At 43.7% G+C, this 21,279-nt stretch overlaps 1 protein-coding gene across 1 annotated transcript; it reads right to left on the reverse strand.

The window, feature by feature from the left end:
• On the reverse strand, nt 1–20,351 carry fgfr4 (fibroblast growth factor receptor 4). Its single transcript, XM_034099177.2, has 21 exons — nt 20,271–20,351; nt 17,969–18,173; nt 13,595–13,767; nt 12,965–13,115; nt 12,828–12,878; nt 11,486–11,755; nt 10,973–11,062; nt 10,679–10,845; nt 10,441–10,564; nt 9,476–9,666; nt 8,517–8,655; nt 7,959–8,152; nt 7,371–7,516; nt 6,945–7,066; nt 6,744–6,854; nt 5,722–5,912; nt 3,817–3,939; nt 3,317–3,387; nt 3,008–3,145; nt 2,653–2,758; nt 1–2,366 (listed from the first exon to the last, which is right to left on the reverse strand). Exons 2-21 carry the CDS (start codon nt 18,054–18,056, stop codon nt 2,190–2,192), a joined length of 2,823 nt encoding a protein of 940 aa, XP_033955068.1. The 5' UTR covers nt 18,057–18,173; nt 20,271–20,351; the 3' UTR covers nt 1–2,189.
• Nucleotides 20,352–21,279: the final 928 nt, after the last annotated feature.

The following is a 21,279-nucleotide window of genomic DNA, read 5'->3' on the forward strand; positions in this document are numbered from 1 at the left end:
TTGCTTTATTTTAAATTATACTTTATTTCATATAAAAACAAAACAATAAACAAATAAATTAGATATTTCTAAAATAATTCTCTTGAGGAAATGTTTAAGAACGCTGTGATTGTTTACAGTTTGTATCTGGGAGGAGAGCAGATAACTGGAATGTAAAGATGCGGATGTGTCCGGACACTTTGTGGTTATGCACATGAAGAAGAGCTTCATTCCAAAACGAGACACCAGAGGATCGACAGCATGGGGGAAAAAAACAAGCAATGAGGAGAGAAGATGCACAAATCCTTCAAAGGTTGACTTCACAGACAGGACGGTGATTAGATCAAGACACGGGACCAGAGGAAAAACAGCTTGGGTGTAAAACAGCCACATTACAGTGTGTTTGGTCAATTCAACCAATGTTATCTCTTTTGTTAAAATCTCTTTCTCTCATTTTGTCTCAATGTTCAGATGTCGGTGTCTTGGCTGTCTTACCCCACAGGGGAACTTCCCGCAGCTGGTCCTGGTGGCAAATCTGAATTAAAATGTGTGTAATTTTAAAAGATGGTGGGCTGCTGTGGGGATAGAGATAGGGGCGTCCTAGGACAGAAGAGGACACATTACCATAATAAGAGCCTCTTCATTTGCACACAAGCCCCAGCTATCCCCGCACCACCTCCACCCAACAAAAAAGAAGCTCCCTCTGGTCCGCAGTCACACCCATTAATCCTGCAAAGCCTTCATTGTCCGCGCAGGCTGCGGACCTGAAGACCCCTCGCCAGCAGATCGGGAGGGTGAAGGGTTACCGCCAGACAAAGGAGGCTCCCTCCCCCTTCTCCTCTATTTGAAATCAATCACACTGGCTTTCACATTCAGTCCCCCCCCCCACCCCTCCTCCTCCTCCTTTAGACAGTGACAGTGGATTTGGGCTGAATCGCTGGTCCTCTGTTCAGGGTCTGGACACACTGTCTGTGACAATGGGAGCTGTTGTTGGAGGAAGCACCACGTGATGTTGTCTCACGTGATTGTTCAATGGCGTTGATGACCTTGGAGAACTTTTTTTAAATGATGCATTCGAACATCTTTGGTGGTTTTCCTCCAACAACAGCAACAAGACATGACAATCCTTCTGGTATTCGACCACTGATGGCTGAAGTCAAACAATTTACGGCAAAATTACAAATACAGGGTTTCATTCCAAAACGTAACAATCTTTTAAATATGTGTGGTCCATCATGTTTCACCGCACATGTTTGAGGTTTGAGCTGTCCAAATGTTGGTCGTTCTTCTGCACATTTTGCTGAAGTAAAGCCATTTTTAACAGCGTCAAATATTCTGGATCTTGGGGTGACTCCAATGGGATAATTGGGTAATTTCTTTTTTCTGAATTGAATGTTTTGGAATGAAACAAGACAGCTGAGACAGGTTTGGCACTTGATTACAATTCCTCTCTCCTTTCGCCCTCCAATAACCTTCATTTTTTGTGTCATCAAAATAATTTATAAAAGGCAATCGTCTTTTTTCTGCTGTTGATATTTACATACAATATTTTAATATTCTAATATATTCACAGGAAATCGTAAATTCAGGCACTTTGCTGCCGCGACAGCAACTTCTTAGCACAAGAGATCCTGAGATTTAAGACTGTTTTTTCTTTTTAAATAAGCAACACAAAAGTAAAATAATCTTATATAGAGAGATTTATATTTAACAATCACTTTCTTCTTTTTTTACCGTAGCAAAATAAATCTTTTTTTTGTTTGATAAAAATGTCTTTACCACCGAGCTTTCTCGCCTGGTTGTGGGTTGTGTGAGGAGGTCATAGTCCGTCACCTCTCTGAGGGAAACTTGATCAAAGAAAGCATTTCGAGGCGATTTTGTCTTCTTCTGTGGTGTTTTCCAACGATAACAACTGTTCTTGTGCACAGTGCCAGAGCTGATAGTCCAAAGTACCACGTTTTGTTTGTCCTCTCTTTCTTTGACCTCAATGAAACGTGTTCCTTCATCTTGTAATGCCGCCTCAGTGCTCCGCGTGCATACATGTTTCTTTATGTGTGATGAGGCTCGTCTATATCTAAAGGCTTAATCTGGTGCCCTAATGGAGGTCCAAGGAAAACTTCATGAATATTAACTTAACTTAGCTGAGGACCTCCAATATGGCCGCCAGGGGATGTGTTGTAGTGTTCATGTCTTTGTGTGTGTGGGTGAGTTTATGTGAGTGTCTTCTTCATGTCTATCCGGTTGCGCACGTCTTGGTATCCCAGGAGGCAGGGGTCGGTGGGCAAGGCATCATGGGTAAAAACAGAGTCGTTGTCGGAGGAGCAGGAGCTGGACGTGTCCTCGCACGACGGGGAGTACTGCTCGAAGGGCGTCGACAGGTCCAAGTACTGAGAGAGGAAGGCATGGACAGACATTAGAGACATGTTGGTGAACTGAGGAAAAGCAGCTGTGTCTCAAAGGCGTTTCATTTCATGCTTAGTTGCTGCATGAATAGTTGAATCATCTGCATGCTACTCTGAACAACGCGGCGAAACACTTTATTCTTCTCTCTCGTAATGAAGACATCTGGACAGCAGACTGCTTAAGAGAGGATGTGTGTGCAACTTCACGGGTGCATATATGAGCCTGTGAGTTTTAGTTTCATAGGAGGGTATAGAGTATTATGTCACTCACCTCGTCAGAGATGGACAGCAGCACTTTGTCCAGCTCCTCCACCAGCTGCTTGAAGGTCGGCCTCTGGGTGGGGACCGCATGCCAGCACTCTCGCATCATCATGTAGCTACAGAGGAGAACAACCACGACAGAAATGAGTTATACAATCTACATGTAGTCTCTAAGTGCCATTAAAACATACTTCTTTGAGTCCAATAAATGACAAGCTTTGATGAGCAAATGCGTGGGTAAGGGTGGAGCTCATGAAATGGTATGTAAGCTGTTTTTTAAGCCACTTGTACTGATGTGAAGTCCACTCCCTCGCTGCTGTGAGCAAAACAACATCTCACATGAACACACATCAGTTCCTGCTTACAGTTCATGCGTGCAGTTGGAGGGTTTGTCCATGCGATGTCCTTCCTTCAGCAGCTTGAAGAGTTCCTCGACGGGGATACCGGGGTACGGAGAGCCACCTAGCGTGAAGATCTCCCACATTAACACGCCAAAAGACCACCTGAGCACAAACAGGAGGAAAGACAGTGTTTAAAATCAGGACCCAAGCTCGGACATCATTTGAAGATATACAACTTTGAGTACGGTTCGACAAGGTTTGACAAATACGCCAGGAAAAGTAATTGTCTTTCCATAAAGCAGTTCATTTGGTGTGTGTCAGAAATGGACTTACACGTCGCTCTGGTGTGTGTACACTCTGTCAAACAAAGCCTCGGGTGCCATCCATTTCACCGGCAGACGTCCCTGTAAAACACATGTACACGTTAAAACCAGACCACAACAACTCTGATTTATCGCTTTTCTGTCTCACTGTTTAAAAAAATATGTTTTCCTCTCACAATCCTTCCCCTCCTCCCTCCTTGTCTCCCCTCGTTCTCTTATTAAGTCTCATTACGCTGGCTGCCAATCAGAGGAAAACATCAGACATCTGTCTTTAGGGACGTTAAAGCTTGAAAGGAACCCTTTTTTATTGCATTGCATGCTTTTAAAATGTGTTATCCCAAACAGCATGCTTCGAACGTTTCCCTTTAGCAATGCACACAAATAAAATGTATTTGTTCCAATAACAATAATATGATATTACAAGAGAGTCGTTTAGCTGTGCTCTTCCTCTCACGACTGGAAATCAAAACATTTTCAAGAAGTCAGTCCAGGCCTGAGAACCTCACTCACGTTGGTGGTTTTCTTGTAGTAGTCGATCTGGTGGACTCCTCTGGCCAGGCCGAAGTCAGCGATCTTCATCACGTTGTCCTCCGTCACCAGCACGTTTCTGGCTGCCAGATCTCGGTGGATGCACTGCGGGGAGAGAAGAGAGGGAATGAACACAAACCCTTAAAAGAGAGCTTAAGGCCAACTGCTGGGTCTCAGATTATAAGATTAGCATGTTGTTTAAACGGTGCTGCTTAATGGGCTCAGAGATTTAATTCCTGCTTTGGAAAGTCGTTACATTTGTTGCTTCTTGTTTACAAATGTCTACATTTTAAGTCCTATCAGACCAAGAACCCTTCTTCATTATGGAGGCGTTTGCATTCTGTTTGTTTGAGACCGGTGACACGACATGTTCTCGTCTGCGGTTTCGGGAAGTCGTGTAAAAACATGGAGGCATGGGAGTCAGGAATGATTCACTGCAGTCAACACGCAGCGCCTCAATTTAGTGAACGCTTCAAAATTAAAATGTCTTTATATAGAAAGCCGGGAGTTTGAAATAAAAACAAACCTTCTCGGAGAAGGAAAAAAGAACGGCTCTGTTTGCCCACATTGAATGGATGTCATTAAGTTTATTTTGGTTTTCATTGGAAATAGACGTGGGATTTGTGGGGACGAGCGAAATAAGCCAGTCTCGGTTTGTGGGTCTCCCCATAATGGAGGGTTAGTTTCAGTCTCCTGCATTCTTCGGAGCCAGAAACCCGATGCCTGCACCCAGACGACGGCTCCGCTGCTGTTTGCTAACAGATTTATGGCAGCGCTGAAGAGGACAAAGCACCGAGACCGAGGGACGGACAGATGGATGGAGAAGAGTCAACAGGACTGATTTTCTGCTCAGGAATGCCGGTCTGAGACACCGGCTGGCTGGCACACAAAGAGACGTGTTGATAAGAAACACACAGACAGAGTGCATGCTGGGAAAATGAAAGGAATAGAAACATGGGGGGTTGGGATGGAAAGAAAAGAAATAAAGAGAGGGGGGGAATAGTGGGGATATCCATCTGAAGGCCAAGTGCGCAAATCACAGAGGAACATGAACTCAACACTAATCCCAAATCAAACGATTGGAAATGAAAGGCTCTTTGGGACTTGTGCAGCTCGTTCTTTTTACTATCCTGCTTTTGTGGGCCTTCAAATCTTTTGTTTGTTTGTTGTATTTGTCAGGATTTTACATTTAGTCCTCATAACCATCCTTAGAAGGTTTGGCTTTTTTTAATCGTCAGCCAAAATGGCTGTATTTTAACTTGTTGCTGGTCAATCGTATAGCTGTCACTACATCTTGGTTTCCTGACACGCATACCCGACCCATATGTAAGAAATGTAACTGAACCTAAGTGAAAGGGTTTGAACCAGTTGCCCGTTGCTTATAGAAAAGAACGGAGACAAGATTTACAACCACCATGTAACTGCTTTTTCTACTTCAAGTTATTTCCTCATGAAATGTAATCTATTGTGTTTTAAAATGTTTTTACATGTATGAGAGTTTTTCACTCTGTGGCTATAAGTAGGGTTTTATTGTCTCATGCTTTTACATTTGTTTTTTGTCCTATCGGTTTTGTCTAAATTTATTTAGAGGTGTGTGGCGCAGTGGATTGTGTTGGTGTTCGGATCAAGGTGAGCACAGGTTCAAACCCCACTGCAGTCAGCTGTTGTTGTGTCCCTGAGACACTCCACCCCAAATTGCTCCAGTGGGGATTGCCCACTGTATTGAGTATGTTAGTCGCTTTGGATAAAAGCGTCTAACAAGTGACATGTCATGTAATTTATGCTGCTTTTTATATATGTATTGATGTACTTTGGTCAACTCTGTGATTTTAAATGTGCTATATAAATAAAGTTGTATTGCATTGGTTGGATGAAAAGTGAGCGTACCCTTTTTGACGCCAGGTACTCCATCCCTCGGGCCACCTGGTAGGCGCAGGACAGCAGGTCTTTGAAGGTGAGCTGCTCTTCAGGCACCTTGGTCACATCAAAGGTGTAGTCCATGCCCGGGGGTCTCCTCGCCCGCAGGTACTCCCTCAGACTGCCTTTAGAGGCGTACTCCACCAGCACATACAGAGGGCCTGAGGGGGGACACACACAGGATGAAGGCTGTTTCTATTGTTGGTCTGGCCTGGAGGTATGGGACCACCATTGATGAAACACTTACTAAATTAGTTGAGATTTCGAATAACAAGGAGCCTTTGTTGAAGTTTATTCAAAGCTTCCCTATTATACTGTTTTTCATCAATATATTATAGGTCTTCGATATACACAAACATGTCTCTGAAGTGGCCAAAATCTGATCAGCTCATTTTCAGACAGGTTTTTATAGAAATGGATCAAAAAGAGAGAGAATCTTTGTTCCTGAAACTTTCAGAGTCTCTTTCCACAGAGGGGACACATGTTGATGTAGAGGAGACGTGAAGAAGAGGGGACACATGTTGATGTAGAAGAGACATGGAGAAGAGGGGACACATGTTGATGTAGAAGAGACATGGAGAAGAGGGGACACATGTTGATGTAGAAGAGACATGGAGAAGAGGGGACACATGTTGATGTAGAAGAGACATGGAGAAGAGGGGACACATGTTGATGTAGAAGAGACATGGAGAAGAGGGGACACATGTTGATGTAGAAGAGACATGAAGAAGAGGGGACACATGTTGATGTAGAAGAGACGTGAAGAAGAGGGGACACATGTTGATGTAGAAGAGACATGAAGAAGAGGGGACACATGTTGATGTAGAAGAGACATGAAGAAGAGGGGACACATGTTGATGTAGAAGAGACATGAGGAAGAGGGGACACATGTTGATGTAGAAAAGACATGAAGAAGAAGAGGGGACACATGTTGATGTAGAAGAGACATGAGGAAGAGGATTTAGCATAATAGGTGACCTTGAGACACTCACCATCCTGTGTGCAGACTCCGAGCAGATTGATGATGTTCTTGTGTTTGTCCATCACCTTCATCAGCTCCATCTCCGAGATCAGGTCAGCAAGGTCTTTGTCGGTCGCGTCGTCTTTAGGACAAAACACACTTCATTCAGAAAACAAAGCAGAATAAAGCGAATCTTTCGAGGTATTGTTGACTCTCCATCATATCTTCTTACCTTTGAGCATCTTAACCGCCACCGTTGAGGCGGGATCCGGAGAGTCCTTGTTGATGCCGTAAGCATCGGCTCTGACCACCTGACCAAAGCAGCCTTCTCCCAGAGGTTTACCCAACGTTAAACTAGAGAGAGAGAGCGAAAGTTAGCAAAAATAAGTATGTCCAAATGAAAACTGTTCAAATCCATAATTTGGGGCTCTGGTTCCTTAAAACACAGGTTGGGCTGAGCCAGATGGCTGCGCTGCGGGCTCGTTTCCTTTTAGGTCTTTTTAGAGCAACAATGTTTAAATGACTCCCAGAAGCCAGACTAAACTCAGGGTAGAAATACTCTCTATTTGCAGCAACTTTAAAGCAAACCATGTCAACACATCTCTAAGAGTTTAATGTCTTTACAGATGAGGACAGAAATGACTTTCAGATAACTTACTTCTCTCTGGGGAACTCCCAGACGGGGTCGTAGGGCAACTCAAACTCCATGACTCCAGCGAGCATCGGAGAGCAGCTGGACGAGAGGCGAGCGACCCTCATCAGAGACGCACTGGACTTCCCCGATGAGTTCGAGTCCACCGAGTACTGAAGGCAGAAATACAGAAGCAGTTTAGCTATCTGGAACTTACAAGAATGCTTCAAGTGTGGCAAATCTGAAGAGCTGTGGAAGACCCTTCGAGGATACTTTAAAGCAAACCCTAAGCTTTAAGTTAAAGTCCACAACTTTTCCAGAGTTAAAGAAGACGTACTTTAAGTTCCCATAATCTTTTATTCTTTATTTCATGCAACTTACAGTGCTATATGAAGTGAAAACTAAAATGGTCATCCATACAAATAATTGTACATAATAATACACACCTACCCACAGGCACAGTTCAATTATACTTTATAATACTGAGATAATGTGTTAGCAACCTTTTGAAATGTACTCGAGACTTTTCCTGAATGATATGGACCGGTGAAGAGTTCCAGCTGACCATGGCTCTGGACATGACTGTTTTCTGTCCCATAATGCATAGCTTCGTACCTGTCTGCGAAGAGGAAACTTGGAGAGCTTCTGGACGGGAAGTGCGTCAAACGGCTCCCTTCTGGGGTGAACCTGCATTCGACACAACACCACGATGACGATGGCCATGATGAGAGCCAGGAAACCACAGGCGTAGATGATGATGTCGGTGTACTTGGTCTCCATGGTGTCCAGAGCGTCTGCCGCTTCCTCCTCTGTAGGAAGAGGGGGACAAGTTTAACAAAAAAATGTCTTCGCCTATTCAGTTTTCCAACACTCACGTTGCCAATTGAGAGGTGGTCAGCTTTTGTTTATTAAAGTCAAAGTCAACTTTATTGTCAATCTTTCAGTTTGTGTGTACAGACAGAGAGATCGGAATTCCATTCCCCACAATCCCGAATATAATAACAAAGATATATAAAAATATGTATATACCTATATATATACACACAATCAACAGACACATTTAGACCACATTGCAATACTTTTTTGAAAAAGCAACAGGGAAAATAATCAAGCAATAAAGTACGTTCTTTTCCTTTCACTACTGAATCTCGTAGGTTTTAATTAGTTCTTTACCTGAAAGGACGACGAGCCAGGCGGACTGGTGAGCGAATCCAATTGAATTTCCAGCCAGACACGTGTATTCTCCTGCATCCTCCATGGTGACTTTAGCCAGGTAGAGCACCTCCACCTCGGACATGTTCAGACTGCCGGTCTGCACAACACATGAAGAGAAGAGACACAAAACAGTGAGTACGATACAATACAATACAGAGGGGCTTTTTTGGCATGACCACATTTTAAACATAGTATTCAAAGCATTCCGCACAAGGCGTTATAACAGAACAAAACAAAAAGAAACACTGAACATAAATGTCAACAATACGTGTGGCACAACAGCATAACATACTGTATATGCCAACAACGTGCAAAAAAAGGAAATATATATAAATTGTGTGTGAGATAAAATAAGATAAGATAAAATAGGACATTATTCATCCGGAAAGAAATTGTTGTGCCAGAGTTACAACAATACAATAAACACAGCAGCACAATAATAATACAACTGTACACTAAGAGTGCCGTAAAAAGAACAATTCAATAACTACCGGAAACATAGATGGTCACATAATTAATGTAAATATTAACAGTATTTAGTAGTGCAAAAACCGTCATGGTAGTTACGTAATTGCACGTTATTATTATTATTATTAATAATAATAATAATAATAATAATAATAATAATAATAATGTTGCACATGTTATATAGCAGAGTGTTTTGTAATGATGGAAATTGTGTTTATATTGCACATAGTGGAGTTTCTCAGTTCCCTTTACTGAAGGGTGAAGAGTTATATAGTACAACAATCATTGCAAATAAAACCTAACCTTAACCCTAACCCTCAATTTCACTAGAGGAGTTTACTGTTGTAGCTCAAACAAGCAGATAAAGCCGGTTCCAGCAGGTCTTTTGAATAGGGATCAGAACTTTAACATCATTTAAGTTAAGTTAAGTTAAGTTAAGTTTCACCCACCTTGAGGACTCGAACGTAGGGCGTCCCATCTGAACCGTAGCGGCTGCCGTTCCTCTCGATGTGTTTGAGCCACTGGATGTGAGGCTGGGCGTCGCTGTAGACCTTGCAGTGGAACTGGACGTCGCTGCCCACCACCGCTGTGGTGTTGGCGGGGAGACCGGCCTGCAGGATGGGTCTGTGGGGGGAGCGCTCTGGAGAGGAGAAGTCAAAGGAGAGGTTAGCGAAGAGGAAAGGTGGCATTGGCCTTTTTTCTCAGGACCACATTTCAAAGGTTATGGAGAGGGAGATTTTACTGATCTGTTTGATAAATTCCGCTTTCACTCAGAGTCCATTATCCAATCATAGGAAGCTGTGGCTAAGTTATCCGGATATTTGACGGTTTAACAGCCGACAAACGGTATGCTTTGTAAACTGGCACATATAATGTGTTTTCATGCTGGCATTGAAAAGCAGGAAATGAAATCTGGGATGAAAATCGGTTCCATTAGTGTGGCTCTTTGTCAGCTGGTTGCCAGGCTCTCTTTGATCGGCGGTTTCTCTCGCTCTCTGATCTCGTTAGTTGTCTCGTTAGTCTTCAACGAGACGGAAACTGACCCTGTGGCGCACTGACAGCGAACAAATGAACAAACAAACTGCAGCCCTTCTCAATCTGCTCTCACAGGTCAGGTAGAAAACTGGTGTGGACGCCCGATCCTCCACATCCGGCCCAGGAGCCCCTGTCACGTTCTGCTCACCCAATTATCCCCTCCCTCAAACTGAAGGCTTTTATTCGTAGGCATGACATTTGTCCACAAGTGCTGACAGAGACCGACAAACTCATGCCTTTGGAGCTGGGAATATTGTCAGCTCGATCACAAAGCACCGATACTCAACAGAAACGTTTTCAGTTTTGCCAAATTGGATAATTCAACCCATTTATACTTTGCACACATTCTGTAGACAACACTACATTATCTGTTTCTTACCGAGGACATCGAGAACGTAGCTGTGAGTGATGGACCCATATTTGTTGTCCACCATGCAGGTGTAGTTTCCTCTGTCTGAAGGCACCACACTCTCCATCACAAGGCTCCAGTGCTGGTGTCTCAGCTAGCCAAAGAAACACATACATCAGCCCCAATGGATACTCAGTCTTTACAATAACTCCGATGAACACTGCTGTCATTCATCTTGATTGATCAGACGGTAGGTAACCACCCTCACCTTGATACCCCCGATGCGGTGCTCGCCTCGAAACTCTCGTCCGTTTTTGAGCCAGCGGATGCTCGGCAAGGGGCTTCCCATAGACGGGCAACGAAACTTCACCGTGTTTCCCGCAGGAACAGCGTACAGCTTCTTCTCCATGCGCTGGGTGTGGGTCCAATAGGGACCTACATGGACAGAGACATGCCGTTAGTAAGAGCGAGCTCTGATGAAGCCTGGTGAAGTACCAATCCTTCAAGATCATCAACAACAACAACAACAACAACAACAACAACAACAACAACAACAACTCACCTCTTGAGATGTAAACCTGGTCGTTTTCGATCTCAGCTGATGAGTCCTCCAGGTCATTGTCTTCATCGTCATCCCCTGACCCCAAAGAGTCTGGAAACAAAAAAGGCAATGGAAAGTTGTTTGATTAAGAAATGGTTCTTGCGGTCCAACAACTCCGAGTTGATTGATTCAAAAAGCTTGTTTGGACAAACTAACTTTCCAAAGCCCTCAGATAACAAACATATAGGTTTAAGGAAGCAGCAAATTATTTCCTTTAGGAAAAGGGCGCCAGTGAGTTGACTTTTCCTTTCTGCATTAGGCTTTCCACAATTAACAATGTTTTCCAATAGTTGGCTGTGAAGTCCTTTCTGATAAAAGAACCAATTAATCGTCTTGTTTCTTCTAAGATGTTACGTTTTGCAGCGATGTTGGTGGTCCTTGTTTTCTTTCCTTATATTCCCTTCCCCTTGTTTTTAAGCTAACATCAAATGCTAATCTCAATGCTGTCGTTGTGTACTGTCTGAGTGTCCTTACCGGCCACAGTGATGGTGAAGTTCCTCACAGGCTCTTTGGTTCCCCGGAGAACACAGACATACACGCCAGAGTCCTCATACGTGACGTCTGTGATCTCCATGATGGTGCCTCGGATCTGGCAGCGAGGCGTGGCCTGAACTCGGACCCCCTCCCTGTACCATGTGACCGCCATGCCGGGCCGGGTGCTCGCATCGCAGCGCAGCTTCAGGACGTTTCCCGGGTCGATCAGAAGATGCTCGGTGGTGTCCTCACTCAGGTCCTCAATAACATCTGTTTCAACCAAAGGAAACCGAGGTGTTAGCGTGCAGCCATTTTCCTTTTCCCCGTTAGTGCACCAGGTTTGTTTTTATCTTTCTTTCTGAAATGTTCTTTAACTCATTCACACCACTCAGTCCAGTCAGCAGGTTATTTATTCATCTCCCCTCTCAAGCAAGTATCCGCCCCCTCAACTTTGACCTTCAACACTTCAACCCTATTATCTCTTCTCCTCTCCGCACCAACACCCACACACACACACACCCACACACACACACCCACACACACACACACACACACACACACACACACACACACACACACACACACACACACACACACACACACACACACACACACACACACACACACACACACACACACACACACACACACACACACACACACACACACACACACACACACACACACACACACACACACACACACACACACACACACACACACACACACACACACACACATTCACAATGACATTACCATAGAGACCAGGAGGCCTGACCCACCCAACACACCCCCTCCTCCTCTCTTTCTTTTTGTTCCCCTGTGGATTATTGTGGGACTCAGAGCGATCTCGCTAACACAGCAATCTTCCCCGCCCCCCAAAAAGAAGCAGAAGAAGAAGAAGAAAATAAAGGACGAGAGGCTAATGAACACGTTGCACCGTGACAGAGGACGGAGAGTAAATCTGAGGGGCGGTGAAGGTTCACTGGAGATCTAAGTGAGCGACGCGAGGAGATCACTTCGGCCTGGGGAGGAGGACGAGCCCACACAGATGGCCTGGACGTCCTGGGTTTACAAACTGAACTTAAACACCTCTGTGAGTTCTTACGCCACTAATTCAAGACCTCGGCTCGCAGTCAACAGAATGATTGCCACTAAAATGTGTGATTCTACACAAAAGGACATTTTACAATAGGTTTCTTAAAGCTCTTAATGTTTGGTAAAGCACTTTGAATTGCCTTGTGTTGAAAGGCGTTCTATAAATAAACTTGCCGATACGGATATTTTTGGATTCAAAACATTTACATTTGCAACTTTCTCCAGTGTGAGAATGTGAAGTTACCTGATGGGATTTCAGCAACAGTCAAGTCCTCCGTTTTAGAAAGGACGATACCTGGAGATAAGAACATGTAAGGTGAGCATATGGCGTGATGCTTGGTCTTGATAAGGTCATATAAGGTATGCTTGACAATGGGTTACCAGGCAGGACGTCCAGCCACGCCGCATGCATGGCCTGCACTGTCTGTCCTGCATGAGATCCTTCAGCCATGCAGAGGTACTCTCCTGCATCCTCCAGAGTGATGTTGGACAGATGCAACGTGTTCACCTTCGATGCATTGATCTGCAAAGGCTGCACAGAGAAGAGATCATTTAATATCTTATGTCCAATGTTGGGAAAATACTGAATGTCCTCTTCCAATATGAGAGTCACATGATAACATGACAGGATGTGTGATGACCCAGAAGAGCATCAGGACTGTTTGAGGCATATGATAGCTATGTGAGTAACATGAGGATTCAGCCTCTATGGAGAGACACATGTGACAAGCATGCTCATTTCTGACGTGGAGCTAATCTGAAGTAAACATTGAATACTGCTTTCTATTCCTCCATCTTGTGACTGTGTGACTCCCTCTCTTGGATATCAGCATGTGAAGGACACTGCTCAGGAACTAGTTGATGCTCTGTATGTGATGACTACTTCCATTCTTGCCAGGATCAGAAATACATGGATCCTGAGATTGAAGCTCAAGCCGGCGACGAGTGAGATTTTTCTAACGTCCAATATGACGAGGACAGAAAACATGTATTGTTTGCAGTTGTTCTCACCGTTAGAGCCCTGAGAGTAGGCGCTACGCTCTCGCTGACCTCCGTCTTCAGCCACTGCACCTTGGTGGACGACGGCCGGTGGATTTTACACACCAGCTTCGCCTGGCCGCCCACCACAGCTGTAGTGTTTTCTGGGTAACCTGGGTTAATCAGAGGCCTGGAAACCCGCAGATCTGGAAGAAAAACAAGGAGACATTTAGACAAATCTGTCTTAATATTGTGGAAGAATATATATTTAAGTTCATGGTTGACTTTAAAGGCATGAGAGAACTTTTCCTCTGAATATATGCATTGGCCTTAATAAGAGAAAGATCCCCACAATGACCCAAAGTGGAGTCTTCAGTGACGTGACTAGAGCAGGTCATTTGTACGACAAGTTTTCAAAACGTTCTTTACCCGAGAAATACCGGTCTAGGAGTCATGTAATGCCGCAGAAAGAAACGTGTTTTATTAACCTGCTACAAAACCTCCTTCGTCTGGACTTGCTCTGAGTAAAAAGGACACAAACGGTCAGATGACACCCCAGAGGTCTCGGTTTACCTCTGAAAGGTCCCGCAACAGAAGCACACCATGTTCCTTAACAACCGCTGTCATTGAATGCCACTAGGAGCTGGTGATAGAGTGCCCTGATAACCCGGCTACTATCGTGTCACCATCAGCCACAGTGCCATCCATTCACTGGGTCACTCGTCCATCTATGTGCTCGCCCACTCACTTGTTGGAGCATATGTGCGCCCTGGCTGCTCAGTCACTCAGAACGAGCAATTTTCCGGGGCAATTTTCTGTCTGATTGCTTCCTGCGAGCGCTTAGTGAAAAGGCAATCTGTTCGCTTGTCAGGAGTGAAGTGCTGCCCAGAGTACATGTGGACATAAAGCTTTCAGGAGCACACACACATGGTTGTAAGTGGAGAATCCAAAACGCTGATTGGTTGAAGCAGCCAAAAGGACGGCAAATGAAAAGAAACGTCTTCATGGATAGTTTTATTGTAAAAAAACCGACTATGTCCTCAGCGTATTAATAGAAGGGGATCCCAAAAAGCCACACATTTTAGTCTAATGGAGCACACACAGTAAATCAGTGGACAATACATCACAGCACACACACGTACAGCCATGCTAATGAACTTGCAGAGATAGGGACTCTGCCCTGGAGTTGAACTCGCAGCAGAGTGTGAATTGTCACCCAGAGGCGAGGGGGCAAACAAACACAACACAAACAAACCGCCCATCGGCTACAATGAGGCGTCTCATGCCCTGAGCAGCAGACATAGCTGCAGAGCTACAGATGCTCTCATCTGTTCCTTAAGCTGGAGAGTTACTGAAGCGGCTTGCAACGAGGTCACTTTGCAGCTTTCGTCTTAAGAAGCTGGGATCATTCTTTATTTGAAGCCTCGGCCATTAAAACATTTAACAAAACAGACTCTTCACAGAAGCACTTAAAAAGGGTTAGCTTATTTGAAACCAGCGCAGTAACACTTACAACGGTTCTGCCTAACAAGTAAAGCGGTTTGAGGATTAATGCTGTTGTGAGGTTTATCTACACCAGGGATGTCAAACTCAATTTCTTTGCGGGCCACATCAGCATTATGGTTGCACTCAAAGGGCCGGTTGTAACTTTAAGACTATATATCAAAATACATATATAAATATTTAATATATATAAAATAATGTATTATATGACATTATTGCCTCTGCATTGGACTATTATCGGATAGGGTAATAACTTCATAATTAACTACGTCTGAAAGCAGAAGTCTAGGGCAAATCATTGCAAGTCTCTTCACTGAGAATGTTACAAAATTATTTAAAAAAAAATCTAATTCTGAGAAAAAGGCAAATTCTAAGAAAATTTTTATATTTTGAAGAAAAAAAGTCAAATTCTGAGAAAAAAACTTGTTCTGAGAAAAAAAGTCAAATTCTGAGAAAAAAAGGCACATTTCAGATGCATTGTGGGATATGTAGTTTATAGACAACGTGCTTCTGTAAATCGGCATGTAACCGTATAATAAACATTATATTCTTTGCAATCTCTTGAGGGGCCGCATGAAATGAAGTCGCGGGCCGGATTTTGCCCCCGGGCCTTGAGTTTGACACCCCTGATCTACACGGTTAATTGTTTCAGAAAATGGTTGAACCAGCCAAAGATTATAGTTCCCATCCATCCGTTAAACTTTTCCATCATCCGTGTACAATTCTATCATTTGTATTTTTGTTTGGATTACGGTCCTCCAACGTGTACGGCTGTATTTGTTCTATAATCTGTTATGACGTGGCAGAAAGCATGACTGAAAATATGTTTTTTTCGAGTGGGACAGGGAAAACATAGGACAAGTCTGATCCCTGCATTTAGCAGCATGCGGTTAGTAACATTAGATGTATAATTATATTTAGCAACATGACAGAAACGCCCGGGGGCTAAGAATACCTTAAAAGATCAATGAAAGCTTTGTCAGATGAAAAAATGGATGTTTCTCTTTCAATATTCCTTCTTCTTCTTCTTCATACATGTGAACTTTTCTGCATTACATTCTTCCCTGTCAGGAGCAGTGCATTGTGGGTACCCCTGACCCCTCACCACCTCTCCTCAGCTGGACTTCTTCTCTTGTCTCTTTAAACTGACATCAAGGGTAAGGGTTAATCTTCTGCTTTGATGCCATGTCTCCTCTCAGTTGCGATAATCATATTTACACTTTTGTCCTCGAGGCTTATCTCTTATCTAGAAAGTGACACCCCACGACTTTAAGAATCAAACAAAAGGACAAATCCTGATAATTTAAAGGATCTCTTATCAAAACTTTTTAATTAGGAGATCCAGGACTTCACAGATGTTCGTTGTGGCCCATGTTGTGCTGCAATTGGGTTATTATTTAACGACGCTGTAGAGAATGATGAGTGTTTACTGAATGTATTGATGGTCCGGCGTTATACCGTCCTCTAGGGTCTGCCAAAGCAGTTACAAGGACGTTTGTTTTTGGAGAGTGTGTTTGTGCAATCACCAAGTGACTGATATGTGGGGGAACGGTCTGAAGCTCCAAGATAAAAGTTGCCCTCACAGCTGCAACCTGGGTGTTTTACGCCCTGAGGATCTTTCCATCATCAATCCCAGTTTGACTCTCGACTCATCTGTCTTGTTAATAAACCTGAGAGGCTCTTTTCGGCACGTTATCGTCTGAAGAAGCAAGCCCCGACTGGCCTTTTGGGGCCCCGAAGTACAAAGTGGGGGCCACAGAGATGGAGAAGAGACAGTTACCGTGCTCCATGCCTCCGAGGCAAGGAAACCCAATTAATCTTTCGTCGATCGACACACACAAATGTCACCGCGTCCTTTAATCTGACTTCAAAAAGCATCGAGCTCACAGAGAAGAGAAACAACTGAGGTTACTGATTGAATTGAACGAGTATACTGATTACAGCGTAACTCAATGGAAACATGCTAATGGGGCTGACAATGGCTGACTTATTGCATTGGCTTCTGTTTGTAAAGCATCAATGAGAAAGCCCCCCCGCCCTCCTCATGCTCTACAGCTGGCTCACAGCCAGGCAGATTTACACATCCGAGCCTCAGGGCCTCGGACAGATCAGGTAGCTCAGTGTACGGCAGCAGAAACACTGAGAGCTTTTCCCTCTTCCATCCATCCATCCTTCCTTCCTTCCTTCCTTCCTTCCTTCACTTTATTTATGACGTTTGTCTTTAAAGTGTGCTATATAAATCAAATGTATTATTTATTCCTTCCTTCCTTCCTTTACTTTATTTATGACGTGTGTCTTTGAAGTGTGCTGTATAAATCAAATGTATTATTTATTCCTTCCTTCCTTCCTTCCTTTACTTTATTTATGACGTTTGTCTTTAAAGTGTGCTATATAAATCAAATGTATTATTTATTCCTTCCTTCCTTCCTTTACTTTATTTATGACGTTTGTCTTTGAAGTGTGCTATATAAATCAAATGTATTATTCCTTCCTTCCTTCCTTCCTTCCTTCCTTCCTTCCTTCCTTCCTTCCTTCCTTCCTTCCTTCCTTCCTTCCTTCCTTTACTTTATTTATGACGTTTGTCTTTGAAGTGTGCTATATAAATCAAATGTATTATGTATTCCTTCCTTCCTTCCTTCCCTTCCTCCATCCTAGACTCCACTGCAGCCTCTGTGTCATTTTTCCTGTCACCTTGACTTCCTCTCTGGTCATGGCTGCCAAGAAACTGACACTTCCTAAGAAGGGAGAGTGGATCGAAACCTCTGCAGATAAATCCACGCATATCTAACTTTTATGTAAACCAGCAAAAGTAGGGAAGGAAATCATCTGTAAAGCATCTTGAAATGATGTGATTCACAAGGTTGTATAGTTTCACATGCAGAATTAAATCAGCTGAGGTCTTACCTTTAGTCCTTCCTTCATCGATGACCCTGGCCGAGACTGTTTCCATCAAACAGAGCAGAACAACACAGAACGTGCAGACCCTCGCCATCTTCTTCACGTGTTTCTTCTTGTGTAAAAAGGTAGATATGTTTGTTGGAAGCCTGGAGTTGGCTTCAAACTCCGGTCCCTGGCATTGGAAACTTGAGAAAGTCTCTAAATCTGGATCCTGCAGACGCAAAGAAACACAATGGGAGACGGTTATCTTCTGATCAGGGGAGAGCATGCTTAAGAGACACAGACGTCTCTGCTCGTGTTTAAACCAGGTGGGAAGAAAACACAAACAAGTGTTCAGACAAACAGGGGAAAAGAGGCTGTTTTGACTGCGAGCAGCTGTATTCACAACCAGATGTCCTGCTCACTGTCCCGCTCGCCGGCCTCACATTGTCCAGGCTCTCCTGCGTCATGAATAAGGAGCAGGGCTGTTGCCGCCTGTTGTTTGTCAGCATGGCCCTGTTCAGTCTGCCCCCCCCCCCCCCGATAATGGGCCCTTATTGGGAAAACACTTGAATCTTGCCAGGAAGCTGCAAAATCTGAAGGAGCAGCGGAGACATTCGACTGGCAGCTGATGAGAGGCTTCAGGTGGAAACAGGTGACTGCTCACAGGAGCATCTCCTTTCTTTCAATCTGACTGCATACTTTAAATCTGAGTGTACTATATACAATTATAACTCTAAACTTCACGTAAGGTCTGTGCATAAATGGTCAGGAAAAGGTGAAAGGAATGCCTATATCAGACTGTCCAAATGCAAAAGGAGATGTCTTCAGATCTCAGTTACGTCTCACTAACACTTAATTTTATATTATTATTACAGAAGACAAAGAAAAGCAAAACAAACCTGACATCCAATTTCTTAGGTTTATGATTTGGCATTTTTGACTGAAAATGTCTTTTAAGTTTGTTGAAAGAAAACTCAAATCCTTTACTGTTCCAACTTTAAAATAGAAATGTAAATCTCCAATGCTTTTGAACTTAAATATATGCTTAACTTCTGAATGCATCAGTGTCTATTAAATGATCAAACCTCCTCATTTATGTAACGGCAAAGTTAATACATGTCTTCCAATTTCCACAGATGTAAATGAATATAATATGATTCCACTGCTGAAAATATTACCATGAAAATATATTTTTTATCTTATTTTAGTACAACACTGACACCATGCATCCATTCTGCAGACAAAGTTTAAACACGAACACACGAAAGGAATAATGCAGTGATTTTTCTGCTGCGAGTCAGCCCGACTGCGCACGGGCGCCAGACCCTGGTGCGCCCCCACACACACACACACACACACACACACACACACACACACACACACACACACACACACACACACACACACACACACACACACACACACACACACACACACACACACACACACACACACACACACACACACACACACACACACACACACACACACACCGTTTAAAGAACCAGCTGGCTGAATGAAACGTATTCTTTCTCAATTAAGGACTGGAAAGAAACTTTTTCTCCTGCTGCTGCTAATTCCACTGGCACGGTGCCTCGCAGCCAAAACACTCCTGTATTCTACTCTGCAGCCTGACACACGCAGAGAGGGACGACCCTGTGTAGGCTTTTATTTTGCTGTACTATAAGTCACACTTAATAAATCCCTAATACTAGTCTCAATCAGTCCTTGTAGGTCAATATACGTGTCAATGCTGTCAGTGAATACATTGAATCAATTGAGCAGTGTGCGACACAAACTGGGATCTATGGATAAATACAAGCTTTTGTTAATTGAAGGTTGACTTTAAATACAGTTTTCTTATAGAAGTGTCAGATAAGGATTATAAAGTAACACTTTATAGCAATTACACGAGTCCTTATTTAAATGATTTAAAAACAGAGCGAGTTCAAACTCAACCCTCTCCTCAGAAATAGTCCGTCTGAAAGGTTCAATGTCTAATTACTGACTTGTTTGGATCTGTTCGCGCAGCAAAACAAGTTACAATCTGAAAGCAATCGTTTCTTTCTTGAAACCCCTGCTTAAAATGACAAAACGAGGATTTACAATGCAAATGCGCGATCCTGGTAGATAGACATTAAGCCTTCTTGTGCCCCATATCAAGACATTAACACCTTCTTTTAGGGGAAATCGCTAAAGTAGAATGAACTCAGTTTAATAACAAGATGTAAGGCTTTAAACCAACCTTTGAGGCTTTTAGTCTTAATGTAACAACACCGGTACAATTAATGAAACAGCAAATGTCCAGCTGTCTGTTGTCACCCACCTTTCCTCCCGGTCTGTCCGCGCAGAGATGAGTGCTACCGGGGGGGAAATCACTCCTTGTCCCGGGCGATACGAGTGAATATTGAAATCCTCATTTGGAGTTATGTTATCGCCTTTCCCAAAAATCTGTCTGTGAGCGCCTCTCGGCTGTTGTGTATCCGGCTGAAAAACGAGCTTATAAATCCATCAAAACAGCCCCCAGGAGCATGAACGACAGCTGCCTGGTGACCGGTGGAAGGAGCAGCGATCCCCCTGGGCAAAGTCCGTTTAGAGGGCTAAATCCATAGAGGGAGAGAAAACCAAACACGGAGCGAAGTGGATTCACGCGGGTACAAAAAAGTCCTCTTTTCGCTGTGAAAATGTTGGAAAAGATCCAATGTGGCGAGAGATTGATAGAGCGTGATCGAGAGATTGATAGAGGCTGATCAAAACGTGCCCCCGTAGTTCACAGTCGCCTCTTGGTTTGGTTAATTCTTTACGCGCGTCTTTTACGCAGCGCTCCTGCTAAACTCTCCTCTCCTGGGTGAGTGTATCCCGGTCAGATGCGAGGTTTCAAATGCGGAGCTGAGCATCAGTCCGCTTCACTTGTACAGAGAGAGAGAGAGAGAGCCCTCCTACAGCACTGTGCTCTCCGGACGGCAGTCACAACAACAATGGTCTGAGAGCGGCCAGGGGAGGAGGAGTAGGGGGGGAGAGAGAGAGAGAGAGGGGGGCGCTTCTGTTACCCCCTTGACTGAAAAACAGCCCCCATCCTCCAAAGAGCTGGCAAATAAACCCCTTAGCCTCCTCTCACAGTGTGCTAAAGTTTCTTGAATTAGAACTTTTACCGTATTATTTTTTGAGCAAACAAAAACTTTTTTTAAATCGTCCCTATACAGTTACTGAACGCGTGCCAAATGGACCACATGCATCACTTCTGTTCTGGTCTCATAATTTATTGCGGGTTTATTGTCCTTTATGCAAACAGAGCATTAAGGTGTCTCTGAGAAGATGCATTGAATTAAGTTGCT

The sequence above is a fragment of the Pseudochaenichthys georgianus genome, chromosome 14 (assembly GCF_902827115.2).
Source record: "Pseudochaenichthys georgianus chromosome 14, fPseGeo1.2, whole genome shotgun sequence".
Classification (NCBI taxonomy): Eukaryota; Metazoa; Chordata; class Actinopteri; order Perciformes; family Channichthyidae; genus Pseudochaenichthys; species Pseudochaenichthys georgianus.

Excerpts from the sequence above, each read along its gene's own strand:
- fgfr4 (XM_034099177.2), bottom strand. The coding sequence starts at position 18,056 with ATGGCGAGGGTCTGCACGTTCTGTGTTGTTCTGCTCTGTTTGATGGAA. Across the intron at positions 8,153-8,516 it reads CTGGCTCGTCGTCCTTTCAG|AGGAGGAAGCGGCAGACGCT; the intron begins GTAAAGAACTAA and ends CTCTTCCTACAG. Across the intron at positions 2,367-2,652 it reads TGCTGTCCATCTCTGACGAG|TACTTGGACCTGTCGACGCC; the intron begins GTGAGTGACATA and ends TTCCTCTCTCAG.